The sequence below is a fragment of the Myotis lucifugus genome, unplaced genomic scaffold (genome assembly GCF_000147115.1).
Source record: "Myotis lucifugus unplaced genomic scaffold, Myoluc2.0 scaffold_139, whole genome shotgun sequence".
NCBI classification, from domain to species: domain Eukaryota; kingdom Metazoa; phylum Chordata; class Mammalia; order Chiroptera; family Vespertilionidae; genus Myotis; species Myotis lucifugus.
In genome coordinates this window covers 1,716,869-1,739,070 of record NW_005871187.1, presented here as the reverse complement: position 1 = coordinate 1,739,070, position 22,202 = coordinate 1,716,869, and the positions used below count along the sequence as shown (strand labels likewise).

At 40.0% G+C, this 22,202-nt stretch overlaps 1 protein-coding gene across 7 annotated transcripts in view; it reads right to left on the bottom strand.

The window, feature by feature from the left end:
- Positions 1-9,693: 9,693 nt before the first annotated feature.
- The window catches only part of ARHGAP42 (Rho GTPase activating protein 42), a 248,584-nt gene continuing 236,075 nt past the window's right edge, over positions 9,694-22,202 (bottom strand). For 4 of the 7 annotated variants that reach the window (XM_023758838.1, XM_006094660.3, XM_023758837.1 and 1 more), the window contains 3 exons: positions 19,960-20,022; positions 13,795-13,874; positions 9,694-13,379 (listed from right to left, as the gene is read on the bottom strand). In XM_023758838.1, coding sequence (XP_023614606.1) covers positions 13,291-13,379; positions 13,795-13,874; positions 19,960-20,022 — 232 coding nt within the window. In that variant the 3' untranslated portion in view covers positions 9,694-13,290. Of the gene's footprint in view, positions 13,380-13,794; positions 13,875-19,959; positions 20,023-22,202 lie in introns of those variants that run through there. The other 3 variants (XM_023758836.1, XM_023758839.1, XM_023758840.1) reach the window with 3 other exon arrangements.

Sequence of the window (22,202 nt, the reverse complement as noted above, 5' to 3'; positions counted from 1 at the left end):
TCCACTTTGCAGCTACATAGAACTAGCTTTAATCCACGGGAAACCCCATTCAATGTGAAGGCTCTGGGTCTTTTATACTTCATTCCCTCTTGATGTCCTATCCATTAAGGTCTGCTTTCGATGTTTCCTCTTAGGTGTAAAACCTTCTCTGATCCCCACCTGCCCTCCCTTTCTCTCTAAACTCCGGGGTTATCATTAGTCCTTCCACACTGTCTGCCTCTATCATACTTACCTCATTTGTCCTGTGGTTGTTAATCCTTATGTCTGCCTCTATCGTTGAGTTATGAATTCATTACGAACGAAGATCATAGTCTAGTTCTTTTTTTAAAAGATGAGCAACTAGAAGAGTGCTTGGCACTATGTTAGTTGAAAGGATGAAAACATGAAAAAAAGAGTAATTGCAGCTCATCCCAGCCCTCTCCCATCACCACCTTATTCCTTCCCTTTCCCCAAACCCTCTTTTAGCCCCTTCCTCTGTGTAAGGTGGAATTCCAATGTACAGTGGGGCCTTGACTTACGAGTTTAATTCGTTACGAGACCGAGCTTGTTAAGGAGCTCGTTAAGGAGCTCATTAACTCAAATTACTCTATCAACTCAATGCAAAAAATTGGCCGAGAGACAGCTGGTATCTCAAAAAACTCGTTAGTCGGGACACTCATAAGTCAAAGCCCCACTGTATTGCAGAGAACCCTACTCCCATCAGCTTTTCACTTCAGCCAAAACTTGTTTGGATGATGACATCATTCACCCAGAGATAGTCATTCCCACTTTTTTCTCTGCATCTACCCTATCTCCTTTTTCATCACTCTGCCATTTCCTGGATTCAGAATAGTGCCCTTTCTCGGCACTCCTATAGCACCCGATACTTATCCTTTTTAGCATATCATCATCTTACATTTCTTTGACTTTTAATTTTCTGTTACCCCAATAAACCATGGTCCTCTTGAAAGGGAGGATATCTCATGTACTCAGGCTTTCCAATGACTTGCACAGGTCCTGGTGCTCAATAATTGTCTTTTGAGACTTGTCTAAACACCAATTGAATTTTTCTATTTCTGCTATGAAATCCTGACAAATGGTTGATCATGCAGACACACCTCAACACTCCCTGTGATGAAAAGCTGTTTCCTGAGTTATATTTTTAGACTTGGTGATAAATTTTTTTTCAAAAAAACACCTACATCTCAATTGTTGTGAGATTTCTTCCCAGGGGGTCTTATCTTTGGCCTTGTCTTTCTTGCCGTCAGTACTGGAGAGAGGAGAGAGGGGGAGGCATAAGCATGCAGCCCCTGCTTGCTCCAGCCACACTGCTACCCCAGGCCTCTGCACAGCAGGGTACAATAGTATAAGCACAGGCTTGGACACAGCCGGGGTCTTCCTAGCCCCTCCACTCAGTAGCTGGTCTGACTTTGTCAGATAGCCCCAAAGGCCTCAAAGCTCTGTGCATTTCAACCTGCATTATTCATACAAATCATCTGGAAATCTTGTTAAAATGCAGATTTGTGGCTATGTACCAAAAATTTGGGAGCCATTATTTAACTTCTATTACTGTGATTTAAGGTTTCATTGATTCTTCTGCCATTTGTATCAGAAAGCTGCAAACTCGATTATAAAACCCCTAAAGTCTTAATAATAGTTGCTAGTTGCTACTCAGTAACACCTCCTAGGTCAGTGATGGCAAACCTTTTGAGCTCGGAGTGTCAGCGTTTTGAAAATCCCTAACTTAACTCTGGTGCTGTGTCACATATAGAAATTTTTTGATATTTGCAACCATAGTAAAACAAAGACTTATATTTTTGATACTTATTTTATATATTTAAATGCCATTTAACAAAGAAAAAGCAACCAAAAAAATGAGTTCGCGTGTCACCTCTGACATGCGTGTCATAGGTTCACCATCACTGTCCTAGGTACTGGGTTAGATATTTTATACCTATTTTCAAACATTTTCACTATATATATATTGTCAAGGATGACTGAATCTTACCTTTTGCCTTCTTGCTCGGTGTATACCCACCAGGGGAGATCCTTTCCAAATATAGCTAGGCTCTTTAAGGATCAAAGTGTATGAGAAGTTATCTGCCCTCCCCATACATTAAAAAAGTTAGTGGTCAGATCACAGCAGCAATAAGAGTACATGATTCTGCTGAAAACATGTTGATATGACCTTCAGTTTCCTAGTTAGCAGAATGAGTAGTTTAGTCAATGGTCACCAACTGGTCATTTCCAATCCTTACTCTTAAAATCCTAAGGTTTCCATAAAATTGCCACAGAGGTTGTGGGCCAGATGGAGGAAGAGAAGGCATTCCCAACACACACTTAGAGCTTGCCTTGTATTTGTTTAACATATTGAGTTCCAAATAAAATTCGTTTGCAGAAATGATTGTGCCTGTTTTTCCAAAAATGCTTGCAAGTTGCCAAGGCAACTGAAGGCTCATTTTGTGCAAAATCTGCTTGTCTGTGGATAGGTGACTCAGTGAATATTAAAATCTCTGATGTGAATTGGGAGATGTTATCATTTTCCTTTCTCTAGCCCAGGGTGACCCTGGGATTTCCTTTTAATAGACTGGCTCCTGGAAATTTGGAGAAGTAGCATATTTCAGATAACTTATTTCTGTCAATAAGTAGCGTTGTGCTGAATGCTATGCCTGGCTCATTTACTCAAATCACCCAGAAACAGCATTTGATCAGTATTTGGGGGATTTATGTTCCCAAGAGTATCCTATACAATGAGATTTCAAATGTTCTCATCCACACATATATATTTTTTTTAATGGCAAGAACTGTTATATAAGAAAATTGGGAAAGATTTTTGGCTTGGAAAATTTAAATTTAATAACACTACTTCGTTGGCCCAAGAAATTCAACTGTAAATTACCATAACTTAACTTAAAAAAAATGGGTTGATTTTATATTTAATGGTTTAGGAGAATGAGTTCTTCAATGTCACTCCCAAATCATCCAGCTCATCAAACAAGCTTTAATAGGTCTTGCAGTGAGAAGAGCAAATTTGTGTCTAATCTCTGTCCTTAAGAACACATACTATTCATGTGTTCAGGGGTATGTTTTTCCCATCAATATAGAAAACTCCAGGGTAGAACTGTGCATTAATATAATGTTAAAGAATAGATTCCACAATTCTTGGACAAGGAGAGACAGAATAAAAACAACACAAGCTGCCCTAACTGGTTTGGCTCAGTGGATAGAGCGTCAACCTGTGGGCTGAAGGGTCCCAGGTTCAATTCCGGTCAAGGGCATATGCCCGGGTTGCAGGCTCAATCAATGATTCTCTCTCATCATTGATGTTTCTATCTCTCCCTCTCCCTTCCTCTCCGAAATCAATAAAAATGTATATATTTTTAAAAACCACACAAGCCTGCAACTGCATTCTCTAAATTCTGAGTTTCCAATGACTGTTCCTTTCTTAATAAATTCACTCTTTAATGAGAGGAGCTGACCGGACTATATACCAAGCTCTGACCTAGGGCCTGGGACTCAGCGGGGAATATGTCGTGTGCACAGATCCTGATTTAGTGGGAAAACAAGTGAAAGTATTTAAGTCTTGAATAAAAGCAACTAAACTTTAGACTTTATTTGGACATCCCCAGTTTTACCATTTCTATCTTCTTTCCTTTCCAGGATCCAATCCAGGATCCACATTGCACTTAGGTGTCTGGTCTCCCATCTCCTGTGACCTACGACAGTTTCTTAGTATTTTCCTATTTTTCACGACCTTGACATTCTTGAGAAGTATTGGCCAAGGATCTGTCCTGTAGAATGTCCCTCATCTGGGTGGGTCTGATGTCTTTCTTATGATTAGACTAAGGATATGAGTTTTGGGAAAGATATGCTCTTCTACCACTATCACATCATATTATGGATTACAAGGTAACTACATGATATTGCTAATGTTAATGTTTTCCACTCTCTATTTTTTGAAGTTAGTCACTGAGTCTAACCCATCCTCATATGGAGATGGTGAAACTCTGTCCGCTAAGTGGAAGAGTAATGCAATTCCAATTAGTATTTGAAGTTCTAATCTAAAGAATATTTGTCTTTTCTCTCCTATTGTACATTTATTTATATAAACAACATTTGCCATTTATATCAGTGTAGATTCATGGATATTTTATACTTTGGGCTGTAATCCAACTACCCATAGCACATTGTTTTTGCTGATATCATTCCAGCTTTGGCTGTTGGGAGCTAGTTTGTTTTTATTATTTCCAAAATATTAGTTATAAGAGTTTCACCTAGGTCAATTTCTTTTAACCCAACAGTTTCAAACAGCCCTTTCCTACTTAATCATACTGGAAATTATTCATATTAACATTTTTATTTCAACAGGTTTTGTGTCATTATTTTTATTTTATTTATTTATTTAATTATTATTTCTTTTATTCTTGCCTCTGGATGAATTTATTGATTTTTAGATAGAGAGTAAGGAAGAGAGAGAGAAAGAGGGGCATTGATTTGAGAGAGAAACATTAATTGGTTGCCTCCTGCATGCCCCTCTACCAGGTATCAAACCCACAATCTAGGTATGTGTCCTGACAGGAAGTGAACCCGCAACTTTTTTTGTGTACAGTATGATGCTCCAGCCAACAGCCATCCGGCCAGGGCAATTTTTTACTCTAAATTTTTTGAAATTTCTCAATTGCAATACTATTATATTAGTTTCAGGTGTACAACACAGTGATTAGACATTATAAAACTAAGTGATCACCCCAATATTTCCAGTACCTGACACCATATAGTTATTAAAATATTATTGACTATATTCCCTATACTGTACATCCCCATGACTATTCTGTAACTATCAATTTGTACTTAATCCCTTCATCATTTTCACCCATTCCCCAACCCCCTCCCATAAGACAACCATCAAAATGCTCTCTGCACCTATGGGTCTGTTTAGGTCTGCTTACTCGTTTATTTTGTTTTTTTAGACTTATTTTGTCTGGTGTAAGTATTGCTACCTCAGCTTTTGTTTGTTTTCATTTTCACGAAATATCTTTTTCTGTCCCTTTACTTTCAGTCCAGGTGTGTGTCTTTCAATCTGATGTGAGTCTCTTGTAGACAGCATATGTAAGGGTCTTGTTTTGTCATCCATTTAGCCTATATATGTCTTTTGATAGCATTTAATTCATTTGCATTTAAAGGAAATGTTGATAGATATGTATTTATTGCCATTTTATTATTCATATTTTTATCTTTTTCTTCTTTTTAAAGAAGACCCATTAACATTTATTATTATACTGGTTTGGTGGTGATAAACTCCTTTAGCTTTTTCTTGTCTGGGAAGCTATCTGTTCTTTGATTCTAAATAATAGCTTTGCTGGGTAATCTTGGTTGTAGGTCCTTGCTCTCCATTACTTTGAATATTTCTTGCCAGTTCTGTCTGGCCTGCAAATCAGCTGACAGTCTTATGGGAGCTCCCTTGTAGGTAATTGCTATTCTTTTGCTGCTTTTATGATTCTCTTTGTCTTCAACTTTTGGCACTTTAATAATAATGTGTTTTGATGTGCGCTTCTTTGGTTCATCTTGTATGAGACCCCACACTTCCTGGACTTGTATGTCTCCCTGGACTTGTAAGTCAAGGCTTTTAATTCCTTGCTCTCTCTCTTCTCCTTCTGGCATGAAGTGAATGTTGGGTATGCTTGAAATTGTTCCGGAGGCTCCTTTTACTATCATTTTTTTAAACATTCTTTATTCTTTTTGTTGTTCTGATTGGGTGTTTTCTGCTTTCTTATCTTCCAAATCACTGATTTGACCCTTGACTTCATATGTTCCACTGCTGACTGCCTATAATGTAGTCTTCATTTCTGACTGGTTATTTTTTATGTTTTTAATCTCCTTTTTCTTTTCCTCTTTGTTGAAGTTTTAAGTTCATCTACTCTTCCCCTAAGTTCACTGAGCACCCTTATAACCAATCTGCATCTAGTAGATTGCTTGTCTCCATTTGTTTAGTTCTTTTTCCGGAGTTTTGTTCCGTTCTTTCATTTGGGACGTTTCTTTGTCTCCCCATTTTTGCTGCCTCGCTGTTTGTTTCTATGTACTATGTAGAACTTCTATGTCTCCTGGACTTGGTAAAGTGGCCTTATTAGTAGGTGTCCTATAGGGTGGTGGCACAGCCTCCCCAATCACTCAAGTTGGGCTCTCTAGGTGAGCCCCTCATGTGGGCTATATCCTTGTTTTGTATTTGAGCCTTGTTTGCTGTTGGCACCTCAATGGGAAAGATTTACCCCAAGGCCGATTGTCTGTGAGGCCTGGCTTCGACCACCATTGAGGATCAGCTGTGCAGGGGTGAACCACACAGAGCAAGAGTTACTTGTGTCTGCTGAGTCCACCCCTTTAGTTTGTACCTAGTGTAGGAACTTGGGTGGTCTGAAGCTGTTCACCCATTTTGCTGGCTCTAGGGGCCTCCTGGGAAGTGCAAGTCAAAGTCAGCTGCCACCTGTGCCCTGCCTGGGGCTATTAGGTTTGAGCTACAAAGTTATCTGCAGATGGCTGCTATTTGTGCTTGACTTGGAGGTGCCCAGGAAAGGCCAAGCTATGCACCAAGGCTAGCTGTTGCTAGTGTCAGGCCTGGAGCCACTTAGCAAGGGGTATAAGGCATGCCAAGGCCAAATGCTGCTTGTTTGAGAAATTTTAGGCAAATACGAAGCAGGAACTGTTTCCATACAAGACAGGCTGGAAGCTTCTTGGGTGGGCCCACAAGTTGGGTGTGGCAAGATCTCAGTGAATCACCAAGTGGGGCAAACAGTATTTTCCAGGTTGATGGAGACTTAGATATGGTACCCACCTGCTGGCTTGAGGGGGGAGGGGAGTTGAAAAGGAACATGGCCTCTCCATCTTTCACTCTGATGCCAGACAATTTAGTTTCTCCTCATATGTCCCTGGTGCCCCAGTGCTGGAACTCAGAGCATGTAAGTCTGTGCTTGGGCCCTTTAACAGGAAGGCCTGGGACTTCAGAGCCCTCCATCTCACTCAGCCTCAATCCCCACTGCTTTTTTTCAGCCAAAAGTTATGGGGATTTCTCTTCCTCACACTAGAACCCTGAGTTAGGGGACCTGGGCTGGAGGACCTCTGCATCTGAGAGATCCCTCCCCATTTTTATCTGCCACATGTGTGTGTGGGGGGGACCCAGACCATCTCCATCCCTCCTACCAGTCTTGATGTGGCTTCTTCTTTATATCTTTAGTTGTAGGAATTCTATTTAGCTAGGTTTCAGGCAGTTCTGAATGATGGTTGTTCTGTAGGTTAGTTGTAATTTTGATATGGTTATGGGAGGATCCAAATACCACACTTACCTACACTGTCAGCTTGAGACCACATCCTTATATCATGATTTTATTGTTTCTCCTCTGGTAATAATGAAAGCTACAATCCACTGGAGAAAAACAGGTTGTATGCCCAATGGTCCTATTATTAACCTGTCAGGCTTAGTTTTTGCTAGGTGATTTACTGTACGCTAACAATCAATTGAGCAACATAAAATACATACTTTTGTTATTTTTACACAGGAAAGCAAAATTTAGCTAGAAGTCAAATAGTGACCAAAAGTTTCATAAAATTAATAAAAATCTAAGGGGGTATTTGCATGCTGATACTTCTTCCATAGCATACTTACAAACTTTTCCAAACATGTTTTCAGGTAAGCCTGCATATCTATTATAGTTGGTATTTTGATTATAGCCTGTTTATTTCTTCCTCCTGTAGACACCTGCATTAATAGGTACCAACATTAACATGTTCCTGATCTTTCATAATGCCAATTTCTTGAGAAATGGTTCAATTTTCAAGAAAAAGTTATCAGTTCTGCTGATCTTCTACTCAGCGACACCCAATGACCATTCACAGTACCTGAAACTTTGTTTTCTCTCCCTATGAATCCAAGACTGCTGCTCTCCAAGGCAGTAGGTCGTCAAGTACAAAGACTAAATTAAAGTTTGTTTATATCGTTTATTTTTAAAGAAATTTAAAATACAGTGTAAACATACATCAAAGATATTGTGGCAAATTAGATTAGAAATAACATGAGGTTATTTACATTTTGTATATGTGTGTATATATATACACAAAGTGCAGATAAATACAGAAACACTACAAAATAAACAAAAAATTCAATATGATAATTTACTGACAATCATTTTCATCATATTTATTACTTAACTTGTCATGTTAATGGATGCAAAGAAATTCCTAGTACTAAAATATAATATCTAAATATTCAACTTTTACATAAACTATAGTACCTCAAATTTTAACAGTATATAAATAGGATTCTGAATTTAAAAAACAGTCGTCTTCCCTGACAAACTCCCTATTTATCTGTAAAGGTTTCAGCGCAGAGTTCAAGAAGACTCCTGAAATCATGGCTCTCTATACGTGGTGATACCTCAGATTTTAACAGTGTGCTCTGTAAAAGACAGGTGAGTGAAGATACAGAGGCAGATATAAAACCGCTAACAATGCTGCCACATACTGAACAATGCACATTGCAATTTTAGAGACTGAGTGGATTCAAGGCGAAGCTGGGTTGCTCTCAACCCTGGAAGGTAAAAACCATGGGGAACACTGCTGAGAGGTGGCAGATAATACACAAGGGGAGAAAATGGTCTTCTAGTTAACATGGTATTGGCATCTTCAGCCCACACCCACTTCCAACACTTAAATTCCTCATGTAGACCTATACTTGCACATCTATGGTGATGGAGGATCTATGTTTGTAATCATTGTAAATGGCACCTGCCCTTGGGGATTCCTCAGTAAACAAACAGACTCCATCTCTCCCTATAGTACCAAGAAATAATCAGCTTTGAACTTGGCATCTCTCTCGTGAGTGCCAGGGGAGAAGTGGTGACCTACTACATCCCTACCTCATACAACTGCTTCTAAGCATTGGTCTAGAGAAGATCAGTTTTTTTGCCTGGCTTGTTGTGAGTGCTGTCAGCATTCTTGTTGAGATTCCTTATTTATAACAGTGGATGCAGCTGCACTAAACATTTTTTTTAATCCTATTTATTGATCGGATCCTCTAAAAGTCCATGTCATTCATAAGTCTGGGTTTGTACAAGGTTACCACCAAGTGGGACCTGCACATCTGAAGCAGGAAGATATTGGTAACAATGAAGAATACAATGAATGTGTTCAGGAGATGTGAGACTAGGTAATAAATACCTGATATTGATAAGTCTGTGGTTTAACAGGAGACAGCCAGAATAGGATATATACTATTCAGGAAGGTTAACCTCATTTGTAAAATATGTTTTGATTTTGGAAGATAAAAGGCAAAATTAAATAGCAATTTCTACCCTAAGTGAAAAACCTCTAGTCAAGAGCAAAATAACATTTGGACAATGGTCAAGTCTCTTTACCAGGGGATATATTTTTTAGGTCCCACTCACTGTTTTTAGGTCAGAGTAACAGCTACAAATTAGAAATATATGTTAAAACCAAAGAACAAAATCTGCTCCTAAATTGCTCTGCCTCTAACGTCAGCCAATAAAGTATAAATCAAATTGGGGCTTTAGATGCTAATTCAAGGGGCTCGTTAACAAAAGGAAGGTGTTTGAAGAAAGGCTCTGTGGGTCTCTTCTGCACCAGCATCCACACGGATGATATCCTCTCTCACATCAGACACAGAGCTGAAGGATGAGGCTGGGCGGGAGGTCAGCAGGGACACCTTCACAGGATTAACGCGCCAGGTTTATTTTTCTTACAACACGGTGGAAATTTAGAAAGCATGCCACAACATGTAAAACCAAATATCTAGAATAAGAATAAAAGTCAGTATGTATCTTTATTTTCCCTATTTGGGAACCTGGATCATTGGGGATTGTACCGTAAGGTACTCTTTTTTTTTCTCTCCACCCACTCCTGAAAGAGCCAGCAATCGAGCTATTGTTGAGAAACCTGGTTGTACTCATTTATATTACAAAGCGCAGAGTGCTGACCCAATTAGCAAAACCACGCACATCAAACAAAGAGCAATGGCGCTTCCTCATCCTCCTCATCCTTCGTGGGCGCTACAGGAATACAAGCATTATTTTACTGTTCAGACATATATATTCACAGAGCGGCATAAGCCTTCAGTTGATGGACTAGGTTCTTTCAACTTGGTAGAGTTATGGTACAAAAAGAGTCACCTGTTAAATACATAAATGTTTGCCCTTGGGGATATTTTCACACAACACCCAAGATGACTGACTTAGGCTCATCAACCTCACCTTCATACTGATTATACTGTAACCAGTGATTAGAATCCACAGGTGTGCCTGGAGGGTGTGGATGTAGCAATTCTAACAACTTCACATTGTCTCTGACAAGCTAAGGTTTTATCATTGAAATGCTGTTACACTTTGGAATCTGATCTCCCAATGATTGGCATTACCTTCTTGTGTAATTAATATTGTGATGCAGAGCACATGTTTAGATTTTCCCTCTGCTCATAAACACCTTATCTGCAGGAAATTCATTTCGTGAGAAAAGCAGTTGTAGTCTATCTCCGATATATAGGGTATCCCCCAAAATGTATACACACACTCTGAATAATTATAATGGCAGTGTTTACTAAAATGCATTTCATTTTCAAAATTGAGCTGTCAGCTGTTAAGGTGCGTACACATTTTTGGGGGACAGCCTGTATATAGCCATGACATGCTTACACGTGTACTCGGTATGAAGAAAAAAAAGAACCATCCTCAAAAATCTGTAAGATTAACACTTCAAACAAAAACACGATTTGAAGAAGCACTTTTGTAGCTTGTTTCAAAAAAGGGACCACAGCACGTACTGCCACAGGCACGTCTCACCAGGAGAAAGCGCTCCATGCCACATCCTAGACAGCAAAAGCTTAATTCCCGACTGAAATTAGCTCGCAGACAACTCAGAGGCAGGAACACTCTGGTCTGTGTGAAATACAATGAAGGGTGAGATTTCCTTGTGCAGCAGCAAGTGGAATAGAATTCTGAATCTCTTTTTGGAGTCAGGTTGGTCTATGAAAGAAAATCAATTTGCTTTTAAGAGGTTCTAATCTGGTAGGATGCCAGACGATGGCCAGGGTGGTCACAGTGAGAGCGCTGTATAGACTAAGGGACTGGCAGGTACTGCGGAAAGACAACCTTCTGTTCCAGCAGAGGGTAGTCGAGGGTGTTGGCAAAGCTATTATTACTAATAAAGGCCACCAAGGGTCTAGAGCGCAAGAAGCTCTAGCAACACCCTATTATTGTGTACAAAAAATGAACAGCAGGAGGAAAGCAAAAAAAAGAAAGAAAGAGAGAGAGAGAGAGAGAGAGAGAGAAACATTTATCAGATTTTTTCATTATATTACTAATTTTTATAACATTAAATAGTTTTTCATTCCAATGCACTGATATTTATTTCTGGTTGTGACCCCACCTACTGTTATTCTCTTTATTTTTTAAATTCTACTCTATGTTTCCATTTTTAATTTTAAAAGCATAAACGCTCCAAGGCATAGTGTGTACATGCATATGTGAGTATATATTCTATTAACTCTGGAGACATTAATTTAAAGTAGAAGAGACTGAGATTACAGATTATAATATCACATAAAAAGAGTTTTATACAGTCAATACCTGAGTGCCTGTACAGTGGAGAACTCTGAAGTAACAAGTAAAATATAGCCCAGTGGGCCTGCGCTGTGGCAGTTAAATGACAGGTAACCAGCTTTTTGAAATCTTGAGAAGAAAGGCTCTTTGCCACATGCAAATATTTATAGAAATAATATATTAGAATTACTGAAATAGAATTATTGAAATAACAGAAATGCGTGACCAGCTGTTGACGGCATATATAAATGGGTAGTAAATTTCTATGCTCTATAAATTCAGTGAAATTCCTAATAAAGACTGTAAATTGAATGGCATTTTAAGAAATCATGTACACATTTTATTCCTGCTAAAAATGATAAAACCTTTAAAAATGTTGTGGTTCAAAATAATTTAAGAGTCCTGTACCTTTATGCTTACATTGTTTCAACTAAGCATAGACTTTAGAAGGCATAGCTTCTCTACTAGTATCTTAAAAATTTCTTGATCATTTGATGAGAGAATTTCTCATCAGCCAAAATTAGGTATCAACAGAATTCTTTGACACTTTAATGTTACAAGTAGAATTTAAGTTGTACACCTACACTTTTACATTGTTTTCCTCACACGGACGGTAATTATGCTTTTGTGATGCTATTATGATGCTACTATGTGCATATAATTTATCAGTATTTGTATGTAATGTAGTAAAATTTCATAGAAATCCCTAAGTAATAAAGGTAGTTTTACACATCCTCTAAACCAGGGCTCAGCAAACCACGATCCATGAGTAACACTGGACCTGCTGCCTGTTTTTGTATGATCCAGCAGCTGAAAATGGTCAAAGAGGACTATTTTGTGTCAAGATAATTATGTGATCTTCAAGTTTCAGGGTGGGTCCATATATAAAGTTGTGTTGGCTCACAGCTTCCCCGATCTGTTTCCTTATTGTCTATGGCTGCTTTCTGCTACGATGGCAGTTACGTATTGTGATGGAGACTATAGGGCTTGCAAAAGACACAATATTCACTATCAGGCCTTCACAGAAATAGTTCGCTGGTCCCTACTCAAAGCCTATGGAAGGCGTCTGGATGCGGGATGGAGTGTTTCCAGTGGACTCAGTGTATGACTTATTTTGGCTTCATTTACAGGCATTATATACATCATTGCTTTTGAGTATTATCATCTTCCTTGGTAAACAAAAATAAAGTTACATGAAAAAAAAAACACTTATTTCCTTGAAATGTTTAGGACCAGCAAAACAATCATATATAAAAGCAGTATATTTTTTAAAGAAAAAAATCATAAATGAACAGTTTACATTACATTTTTAAGTAACGATTTCAAGGTTTCTCAGAGAATACCAGACAGTGAAGGGCAGATCCCAAAATCCTTATATCAAATTTCTAGTTTTCAAATTTCTGGGATATAGTGCTTATACAGTATTTGAGATTCTCAATTGTTATGGAGTCATTGTGGAAACTTATCAAAAAGAAAGATATTTTAAGACAAGAAACGGGTAAAAAAATAATAAAAAGAATGGCAAACAATTTAAACGTTTTTTTTTTTCCTTTTCCATTAATAGGGAGCTACATAGTCTGCTGGTGTAGGACTTGATAGAAATTGTCTGTTTTCATTTAGTGGGCTGATTGCCATATCTGTGTCAGATAAAATCATAGCACGTATTACTTGTTACCATGGATACCATGAAGCTACTGCCATCCACTAAATAGTATTAGAGGAAGACAACATAATTTTCTGGGACTAGTCCTGTTTTGCCTTCATAAGTTGCCTTCAACCATCCTGGTTCCACTGATGGGTACACTAGAAAAAAAAAAAAAGTTAATGTGACTCACTCAGCATTAGCTTCAAATAATTATATACACAAATGGGTAAGAATCCACCCACATCAGTCTGCATGAATCCACAAAACAATGTCACAGCTTCTTTCAAGATGGAAATGTCCTTTGCATTCTTATAATCAATCAGCCAATTTCTCCCATCCTCCCTCCACCCTAGATCCCGAGCTTCCCCACCCGAACCCCGCCCCCCCCCGCCCCCTCTACACACACACACTCACAAACATATAGGGGAGGAAGCTGGGGTCCAGAGGAATCTGATGTGTTCATTGGTGCAGGTCATGAGGGGCAGGGCCTCACTAGATTCTGAGTCTCCTGGCTTCCTCTTTAGACTCTGATCTCTACATGATCCCTTAAGGGGAGGCGCTGGGTGCACTTACCATTAGAAAAGAGCGCCCCCTGTGGGAAGGAGAGCTCGTGGCTGTGCTCTGCTTGACAGGAGTACATGGCTTTGGCTTGGCTGAAAGAGTAAAAGGCGAGTTGTAAAAACCACAACTCAAAATAAATACATGTATAGTTCAAATTATCTTAAAAATGATATTAGTTTCTAGTTGTAATCGGAGAATAATATACACAAAAGGCACATGTAAGTGTGCAAAGTGCATTTTCCACAAACTGAACACAGGTATGTGATCAGAAAACATGGAAAGCAAACCAAAAGCTCATCTAATGTTTGCAGGCAATGCCTCCAAGTGTAACCACAGCCTAAGTTTGTTTTAAAGAATGCCATTATTTAATTGTTGGTAAATAGGCTGTTTTGCAGCTATACCCTAAAGTTTTTTTCCCTCCACTTTAATTTCAGATTAGCAGAGGTGAGATCCCCAAATTAAAATGTCTAATAAGTATAGTAAATGAGTTAAGTAAGCATGATGGATAAGTTGATAGTAAATGGCCAACAACAGTGGCCTCCTTGTCAGGGCGATGATGGGGACAGATAGAGGCTTTGCAAACCAGGGGGCATACCCATCTCTTAGGAAGGGAAGCCAACACTCAGCTCCCAACAGCTGGATCATATGGGAATTCAGGTTCCATACAGCCACATACTCTGGTTTCCCAAGAGAAGCCAGAATTTCAGAGTTTTCTGTGAGTTCTATTTAAAAGCACTTGAGCCAACACTAAAAGGCCACCATCATCTGAGGCCGCTAATCAAATCATCAGCCAAGTCATCTTTACTCTGCAACATCCATTTATCTTGGTAAGACGGGAACTCCTCCCGGCTCCACTTACTTCTCAGCATCTCCACCACCCACGTCCACGCCAAAATCATGTGTGGTGTGACTCACTGACTGGCTTCCCACCACCCTAAATCCTCTAGGCTTCCCGTTCTGTCGCCTTGCGATCTATTCTCTACAGGGAAGCCAGAGGGCAGCTTGGAAAAGGTTCTGAGGATCATGCTATTTCCCAGAGAACAACCCTCTAATGCAGCGGTTCTCAACCTGTGGGTCGTGACCCCTGTGGCGGTCGAACGACCCTTTCGCAGGGGTCGCCTAAGACCATCCTGCATATCAGATATTTACATTACGGTTCATAACAGTAGCAACATTACAGTTATGAAGTAGCAACGAAAATAATTGTATGGTTGGGCCACAACATGAGGAACTGTATTTAAAGGGCCAGAAGGTTGAGAACCACTGCTCTAATGGGTGACCAACTCTAGCTCCATTCCACACACAATCGGGTGCCTGTCAGTTCTCTTGCCTCTGTTCACCTGCTGGGCTCCAGTCCCCTTAGCCCAGTGATGGCGAACCTTTTGAGCTCGGCGTGTCAGCATTTTGAAAAACCCTAACTTAACTCTGGTGCCATGTCACATAGAGAAATTTTTTAATATGTGCAACCATAGTAAAACAAACACTTATATTTTTGATATGTATTTTATATATTTAAATGCCGTTTAACAAAGAAAAATCAACCAAAAAAAATGAGTTCGCGAGTCACCTCTGACACGCGTGTCGTAGGTTCGCCATCACTGCCCTAGCCCTTTCACCTCCTCAAACATGCCAAACTCATCCCCGCTCAGGCCAGCTGAGCCCTGGCTCTGTGATGATTTCCTCTTGATCCTCAGGGGCTATGCACTTCTGTTCCTCTTAAATTCCCTGAGCTTTGCTGAAGGTCATGTCTTCCCTGTGCACACTCTAAAACAGCTGCCCCGGCAATTACCAGACCCTCAGAAGACTGCACAGCAGCAGTATCTGTTAGTCTGTTATCTTCTCTTCTAATCGGAATGTAACCTCCATGAGCCATGCCTGAAGCCTGGTAGTAAAACTCATTAAATATTTCTTGAAGAAATGAGTAGGAAAAAAAAGAAGAGGGTGAGGGGGGGCGAGGAATGCTCTGGGCTCTTTTTCTACCAGACGAGTCCTTTTTAAAAGTCAAGGGGCCCTTGTCTCTCTTTCCTTTGGCTCCAGCACTTTATCAGCAGACAAGCATCAGCAGGACTTGTCACGCAGATCTCTTAAAGCACCAGCGTTACATGATTTCTTTTCCCCGTTTGGAGCCTGACCCTGAGTCTATCCCAGGGGTGGGCAAACTTTTTGACTCGAGGGCCACAATGGGTTCTTAAACTGGACCGGAGGGCCGGAACAAAAGCATGGATGGAGTGTTTGTGTGAACTAATATGAATTCAAAGTAAACATCATTACATAAAAGGGTACGGTCTTTTTTTTTTTAGTTTTATTCATTTCAAACGGGCCGGATCTGGCCCGCGGGCCGTAGTTTGCCCACGGCTGGGACTCTAACCTCTACACTTCCAGGGGAGGGTAGGTCATTGAGACCAGGGTTCCCAAATGGATATCTGAAGACTGGAAAGCTTATGGAGGAAAACTCCGGCCCTGCCCCCAGCGTCGGCTTCATAGGAGGTGAGGCTCAGGCTGTACTTTAGAAAGTTGGCTAGGGGAGCCCGCAGCAGCCGGGCGGGGCAATGACCACCAGCCCACATCCCAATGAAACGTGGCTTCATTAAGGGAGAACTGAGGAATGCAGGCACCCAGAGAAGACAGGGCACTGCCCTAAAGAAGAGCTGTGTGTGCGTGTGTGCACGCATGCGTGTCGGCACGCACATGGGTGTGTTGGTTGACATGGGTGGGAGGTGGGGGTAGAGGATGGTGCCAAGTCCTTAAGACTTCTAAGAATCAGAAGAAGGTCATCTCAAGTAGGAAAAAAATATTAGTTTTTTTCCTATTAATCTTCTAGTCAAATATAATCATTTGATCCGATATATGGTATAATTAAGGGTTGTAGAGCCATTTCTTTAAAAATATGTAAGTATTTTATAAGAATTCAAATTTCCTAACAGTAGCAATTTCCTCCAATGAACACAAAGTCTTATTGCTTTGAGTCCTTAAAATAAATTAAAAGATGCATAAGGACACAACGTCCAGAGTTATAGAAATGATTAAGGTATGACAATACTTACAATGTTATAATTTTTGAAAGAGCACTTGAAAAGGCAACTAAACTATTTTTATTAATGCTTCAGCCATCTGATAAGATTACGTGGCGGGAGGAGGCAAGCAGAATAATTATATCACAAAATAAATGGATATTGTTAAATGTGTCAAAAATACACAGTACAAAAAATACTTGTCATGACTTCTCAATTATCTGTGCGTGTGTCTAGACAGGTGTAATTTTCTCTGCTGAGCTCCGTAACTGCAGGTGTTAACTCAGCAGAGAGCTCTGATGATTTAATGCAGACTTCTGTGGCAGTGAAGTTTCCTCTCCAAGTGCTAATGCTGCCTCTGTTACTGCCTCGGTGCACTGAAGAGGATGCGAAATAACACTGTCAGCTACCAAGTCTCTCTTCATCCTTTGCAAAGGATTCTGAAATCCCTGCTTCTTCGTGCATGGCAGAGTAAGATAATAACATCTGCTGTCCTGAAAGCCATTTCTTCCCTCTTCCTGTGGAAGGTGATCTGAACACAAGTCCCAGTCCAATGCCAAATGCTGCCTAATGCTGATGGGCAGATTTACAAACGTTTGATAGGGTCAATGCTTACTTAACTATAAGCAAAATAAAAAAGTCACCAAAAAGAAACTGATACGGTGTTTTCTGGCGAGTCACTTAACAATGATAAACACACACACACACACATGCACTCCCTCACACTTTCTGGTTGCTGAGAATTTCACTGCTGAAAGAAGTGGACATGCACACAGATAATATTTTTTTAAAATCCCAAGAAGTAAGATATGTCTGAGGGGTGAAAACCAGTGTCCTCTTCCAATGGTCTCCTTGACTTTTTGCAGCTTCTACCATGTTGATGATACCTGCTCCTTCTGATCATTCCTTCACATTGCTCTTTGCTAGACCTTTAAACGAAACCATTCCCCAAAGACCAATCAATGCTCAGGCATTTTTCCTGTACACTCAGCAAGCCCCACCTTCATCTACACAGAGAAACTGAGAAGTCTCTCAAATGGCAAACTCCACACCGTCTACCAGCTTCTCAATGTTCCTCAGGCTCCTCAAACATTATGGCCAGAACTTTCCTCTCTTCCATGTAATCACAGGCTGAGACCAGAAACTAAACTTCCATTGTTTCTGACACTCAGTCTCAAAGACTTGGAATCTTCATTCCCAGTATCAAAGCAGTTGCCAAATCCTGATCCTATCCATAAAGTTCTTATTGCTTTTCATGCTTTTGTTACTGCTCTATGTAAGACCTTTAAATCTCACCAATTCCATCCTACATGGTTGACTATACTTTCCTCTTCACAACTCCTAGAAAATCCACTTGGAATGATCTGTTGGGTGTATCACTGATTAGATCACCCCTTTGCTCAATGATTCCCAACGCGCCTGTGGGGGCTCCCAGAGATGTTACTTTTCTGTTGCTCAGGATCATGCATTAGAACAGCGGTTCTCAACCTGTGGGTTGCGACCCCTTTGGGGGTCGAATGACCCTTTCACAGGGGTCGCCTAAGACCATCAGAAAACACATATATAATTACATATTGTTTTTGTGATTAATCTCTATGCTTTAATTATGTTCAATTTGTAACAATGAAATTGGGGGTCACCACAACATGAGAAACTGTATTAAAGGGTGGTGGCATTAGGAAGGTTGAGAACCACTGCACTAGAATCTCCTTATGGGTCTCTTCCACAAACATAACTAGTCTTCCTACTACTTACTACTGGTTCTAGCATTCTTCAAGGTCCAATTCTAGGGTTACCCTGAGTTCCCTAGAAGGACCAGGAAATAAGCACTGTAGGAGCTTACTAAGGGAAATGCTTTCAACTTTTTGTTGTTCAGCTGTATTGAACGGTACCAAAAAGTACCAGGTAACTGTTAAAGAGTTAATGTTTAAGTATTATCAATATGTTAATTAGATGCTTGAATAGCTTCAGTAGTTTCAATAAAGGTTATCATAACAATAAGTTGTTATTGTAAAGATCATCTGTGGAGAACCTGCCAAATAGATTGCTTTGTATTTGAAATTTACAACAACTAGGCAAAAACAGAATTGTGACTTTCATTTTATAGAAACAATAGATTTCTTCTGTAACTCCAAGATTATACACATAGGGAGTGGTGGGACCAAGAACTGAATGTGAAGTCCACTGTGTTCCTCGGTCCCTGACTCTTGGTGAAAAGTTACAACATGGTCCACAGTGCTGTTGACAAAGACCGTGATTGCTGACCGTCATCAGAAGTTGATTTATAGCAGTATTTAGAATGTAAAAGCATATTAAAAATGCACAGACTGATTGTTGAACATTTGAGGATATCTTTATGATACGACAGCATTATGATTTACTTCCATAGCTTGCTGTTTTAAAGCTCTGTGGGATCATCTCTGATTACAGGACTTGAGTTATCTGTTTAGAGCTTCCTAATAAAAGGGCTCCATCTAGTGGAGCAATTCAACCATGTAGCTGCACAGACAAGTACAAGGTTAAATCCCTCCCACTAAGGCCTAAAAATGATGACAGTTTCACAGATAAATGACATTGGCTCTGATGGGCATGTTGCCTAGTCTTCACCATGCCTTGATAAAGAAGGAAGAAGTTAAAGATGCTAAGCAGAGGTAAGATCCATGCAAATAGTCTGCAATCTGCCATATGAACACAATGCACTGACCAACATCCTTGAAAGATACCAACTCTGGGGACTTTAAAGCAATAATATGTGAGGGCCTTTCTAGGCTTTGGAAACAATAGCAACAACAACAATAAAACAGCTTCTAGAAAAAGTTCTATAATTTCAAAGTCAGGTATGTATTTTTGAAAAATTTCCACTAACTGTTACCAAAGGAGTCTCTGGTGTGCAAAGGGTTAAAGCAACTTGTGTCTTCTGGAAGACCTGTTTTTTTAGAACTCTTCCTTTATGAAGATTTTAGCAGATGAAGCATCACCTTCACAGTCTGAGACACTAAGTGCTGTTCTCAGACATGACCTCTTCCGCATGAAGAGACAGTGAATGTGAACTTGACCATCTGCAGAACTGGGGGCAGAGCTGTCAAAGATGACCCACCATGTCCACACAAGGCAACAACCTCACCACTATTTTATTTATTTATTTTACTTTGTTTTGAAGACTTACCGCCCAGAAGAAACTGGCTTAACTGAACCAACATTTTCAAACAGTTGGGCTTTCGCTGCCACACTGAAAAATAATTTGACAATGCAAGTTTCATTAAATCAACTAGAAAATCATTCGGTTCAAAATGAAATTCAGAGTTATCAGTTAATCAAAACAAAAGTGATTACTTAAGAACTGTCCCCAAAATTTGACCTGACTTTTCATTGTTTTAAGGTTTAATGTGGGAGAAAGTTTCAGCTCTGATCTCCAGCTCATGGAGTATCAAATTGTAATAAATCTAAAGCTACCCTTTCTGGGGATCTTGCTGTCCTCATTTTTTCTACCTCAGAAAAGTGGGAGCAGTAAAAAGGAACATTTTCTCCCTACTTTGCTCCAGGCAACAATAGTATAGACTGCTATAAAGCCACAAGAGAAAAATCAAATCTACATGACAAAAGAATTGTTCATTCTGATGGCTAAGACAAAACTACAGTTCCCATAAAATAGGAAGAGATAACTCTGAAAATATGGCCAATAAATAAATTTATGGAATCAAATCTTGTTTCAAATCTTGGGGGAGGTGGGGCATGGTCTGTAAAAAGGTGATAAAATTAGGTCGAGAGTGAAAAAAATGAAAACTAAGCCACCTTCAGTAATTAGAAATGTTTCTACCTATACCAGAAGAGATATCAAAGTCCTTGGTATTCTAGATTTTTTAAATCTATTTTATTTCTTTGAAAAATTCTCTCAGAACCTGACACAGAACATACGCTCTCTCATTAATCTCATCTTTTACTATCAGTAAAATAACAAAACAGAAGCTCTTCTCTTTCCCTCATAAAGGATGGAGTTTATGTTTTCCTATCTCCCTTGACATATTGGCTTAAAATTTAATTTCCTTAGTGGCTAGAACCACACACACTGGGGAGCAGATAGACTTACCAATATACTTATCTATATCATGACAGTTAAATTTCTGACCCAGAGAGATAATATGTGTTAAACACACTCGGAAACCAAAAGGTTTGTGTCAGAGAAAGGGAGGAACAAATGAATTTAAGACACTTTGTATGGAAACAATCTCAGTAAAATGTCTTACTGGACTTTTGAGGGAAAATTTAAATGTCAGAAATCCCACAATATTGAACATGGGCATAGTATAGTATGTAGAGCACAGATTCAAGCGAGGAACCCTGGGTTAGGATCCCAGCTCTACACTTACTAGCTGAGGGTATGTGGATTGGTTCCTTAAATTCTCTTTTTAAAATTTTATTAGTATTTTTAATTGAAGTAACTCGATATGCAATATTGTGAAATCCTTAAATTTTCTGAGTATCAATTCCCATCATCTCTAAAATGAGGTTTATACAACCCACTGGATACAGTGGATGGTAACATGTGTCAGGGGGCCTAGTGATACCCAATACAGCACTTGGAAAGGCTCAGCAAAAGCCTCTTTGGATTTTGTTTAGTTGTTTATGCAGGTTCCCATTTTCTCCTCTTTGACCCCCTTTCTGCTCACATCTATGTGCCCTACCTTCTCAGTCTCTACACTTCTGGGTCGTTTCTTTTGATTAGAAGGACTGACTTCTTTTGCCTATCAAAGTTCCTTGTTGTCTAAGAGCTTGTTTAAATCAGTGAGTTCTCAGACAGGAGACATATGACCAGGAGGAGAGAAAGCCAACCTTCACAGCCAGAAAGCGGTTTATTTCTAACAGAAAGGTTGGGCGGAGGGAGGAGGGACTGTCATCTGGGCCTGGCACCACAGTCTCCTCAGCTGACAAGTAGATGTTCAGCTTTTATAGGAAGGTTTCTAGCTTTGGAGCCCATAGCTACTCTATTATACATCTACTAGAGGCCCGGTGCACGATATTCATGCACTGGGGGGACTGGGGGGGAGGAAGGGTGGGTCCTTCAGCCAGGACTGTGCCCTCTCGCAGTCTGGGACCCTCGCTCCTTACCGCCCACCTGCTCACTGCTCCTTACCATTTGGCTCACTGCTCTTTCCTTAGTGCTGCCACGGAGGCGGCAGAAGAGGCTCCTGCCACCTCCACTGCCATGAGCCCAGCTTCTGGCTGAGCGGCACTCCCCTTGTGGGAGCGCACGGACCACCATGGGGCAGCTCCTGCATTGAGCGTCTGCCCCCTGGTGGTCAATGCGCATCATAGCGACCGGTCTTTCTGGTCGTTCCGCCATAATGGTCACTTAGGCTTTTATGATATAGATTTTCATGTCCTTAAATTAAGCCTTAGTCCTGCATCTAA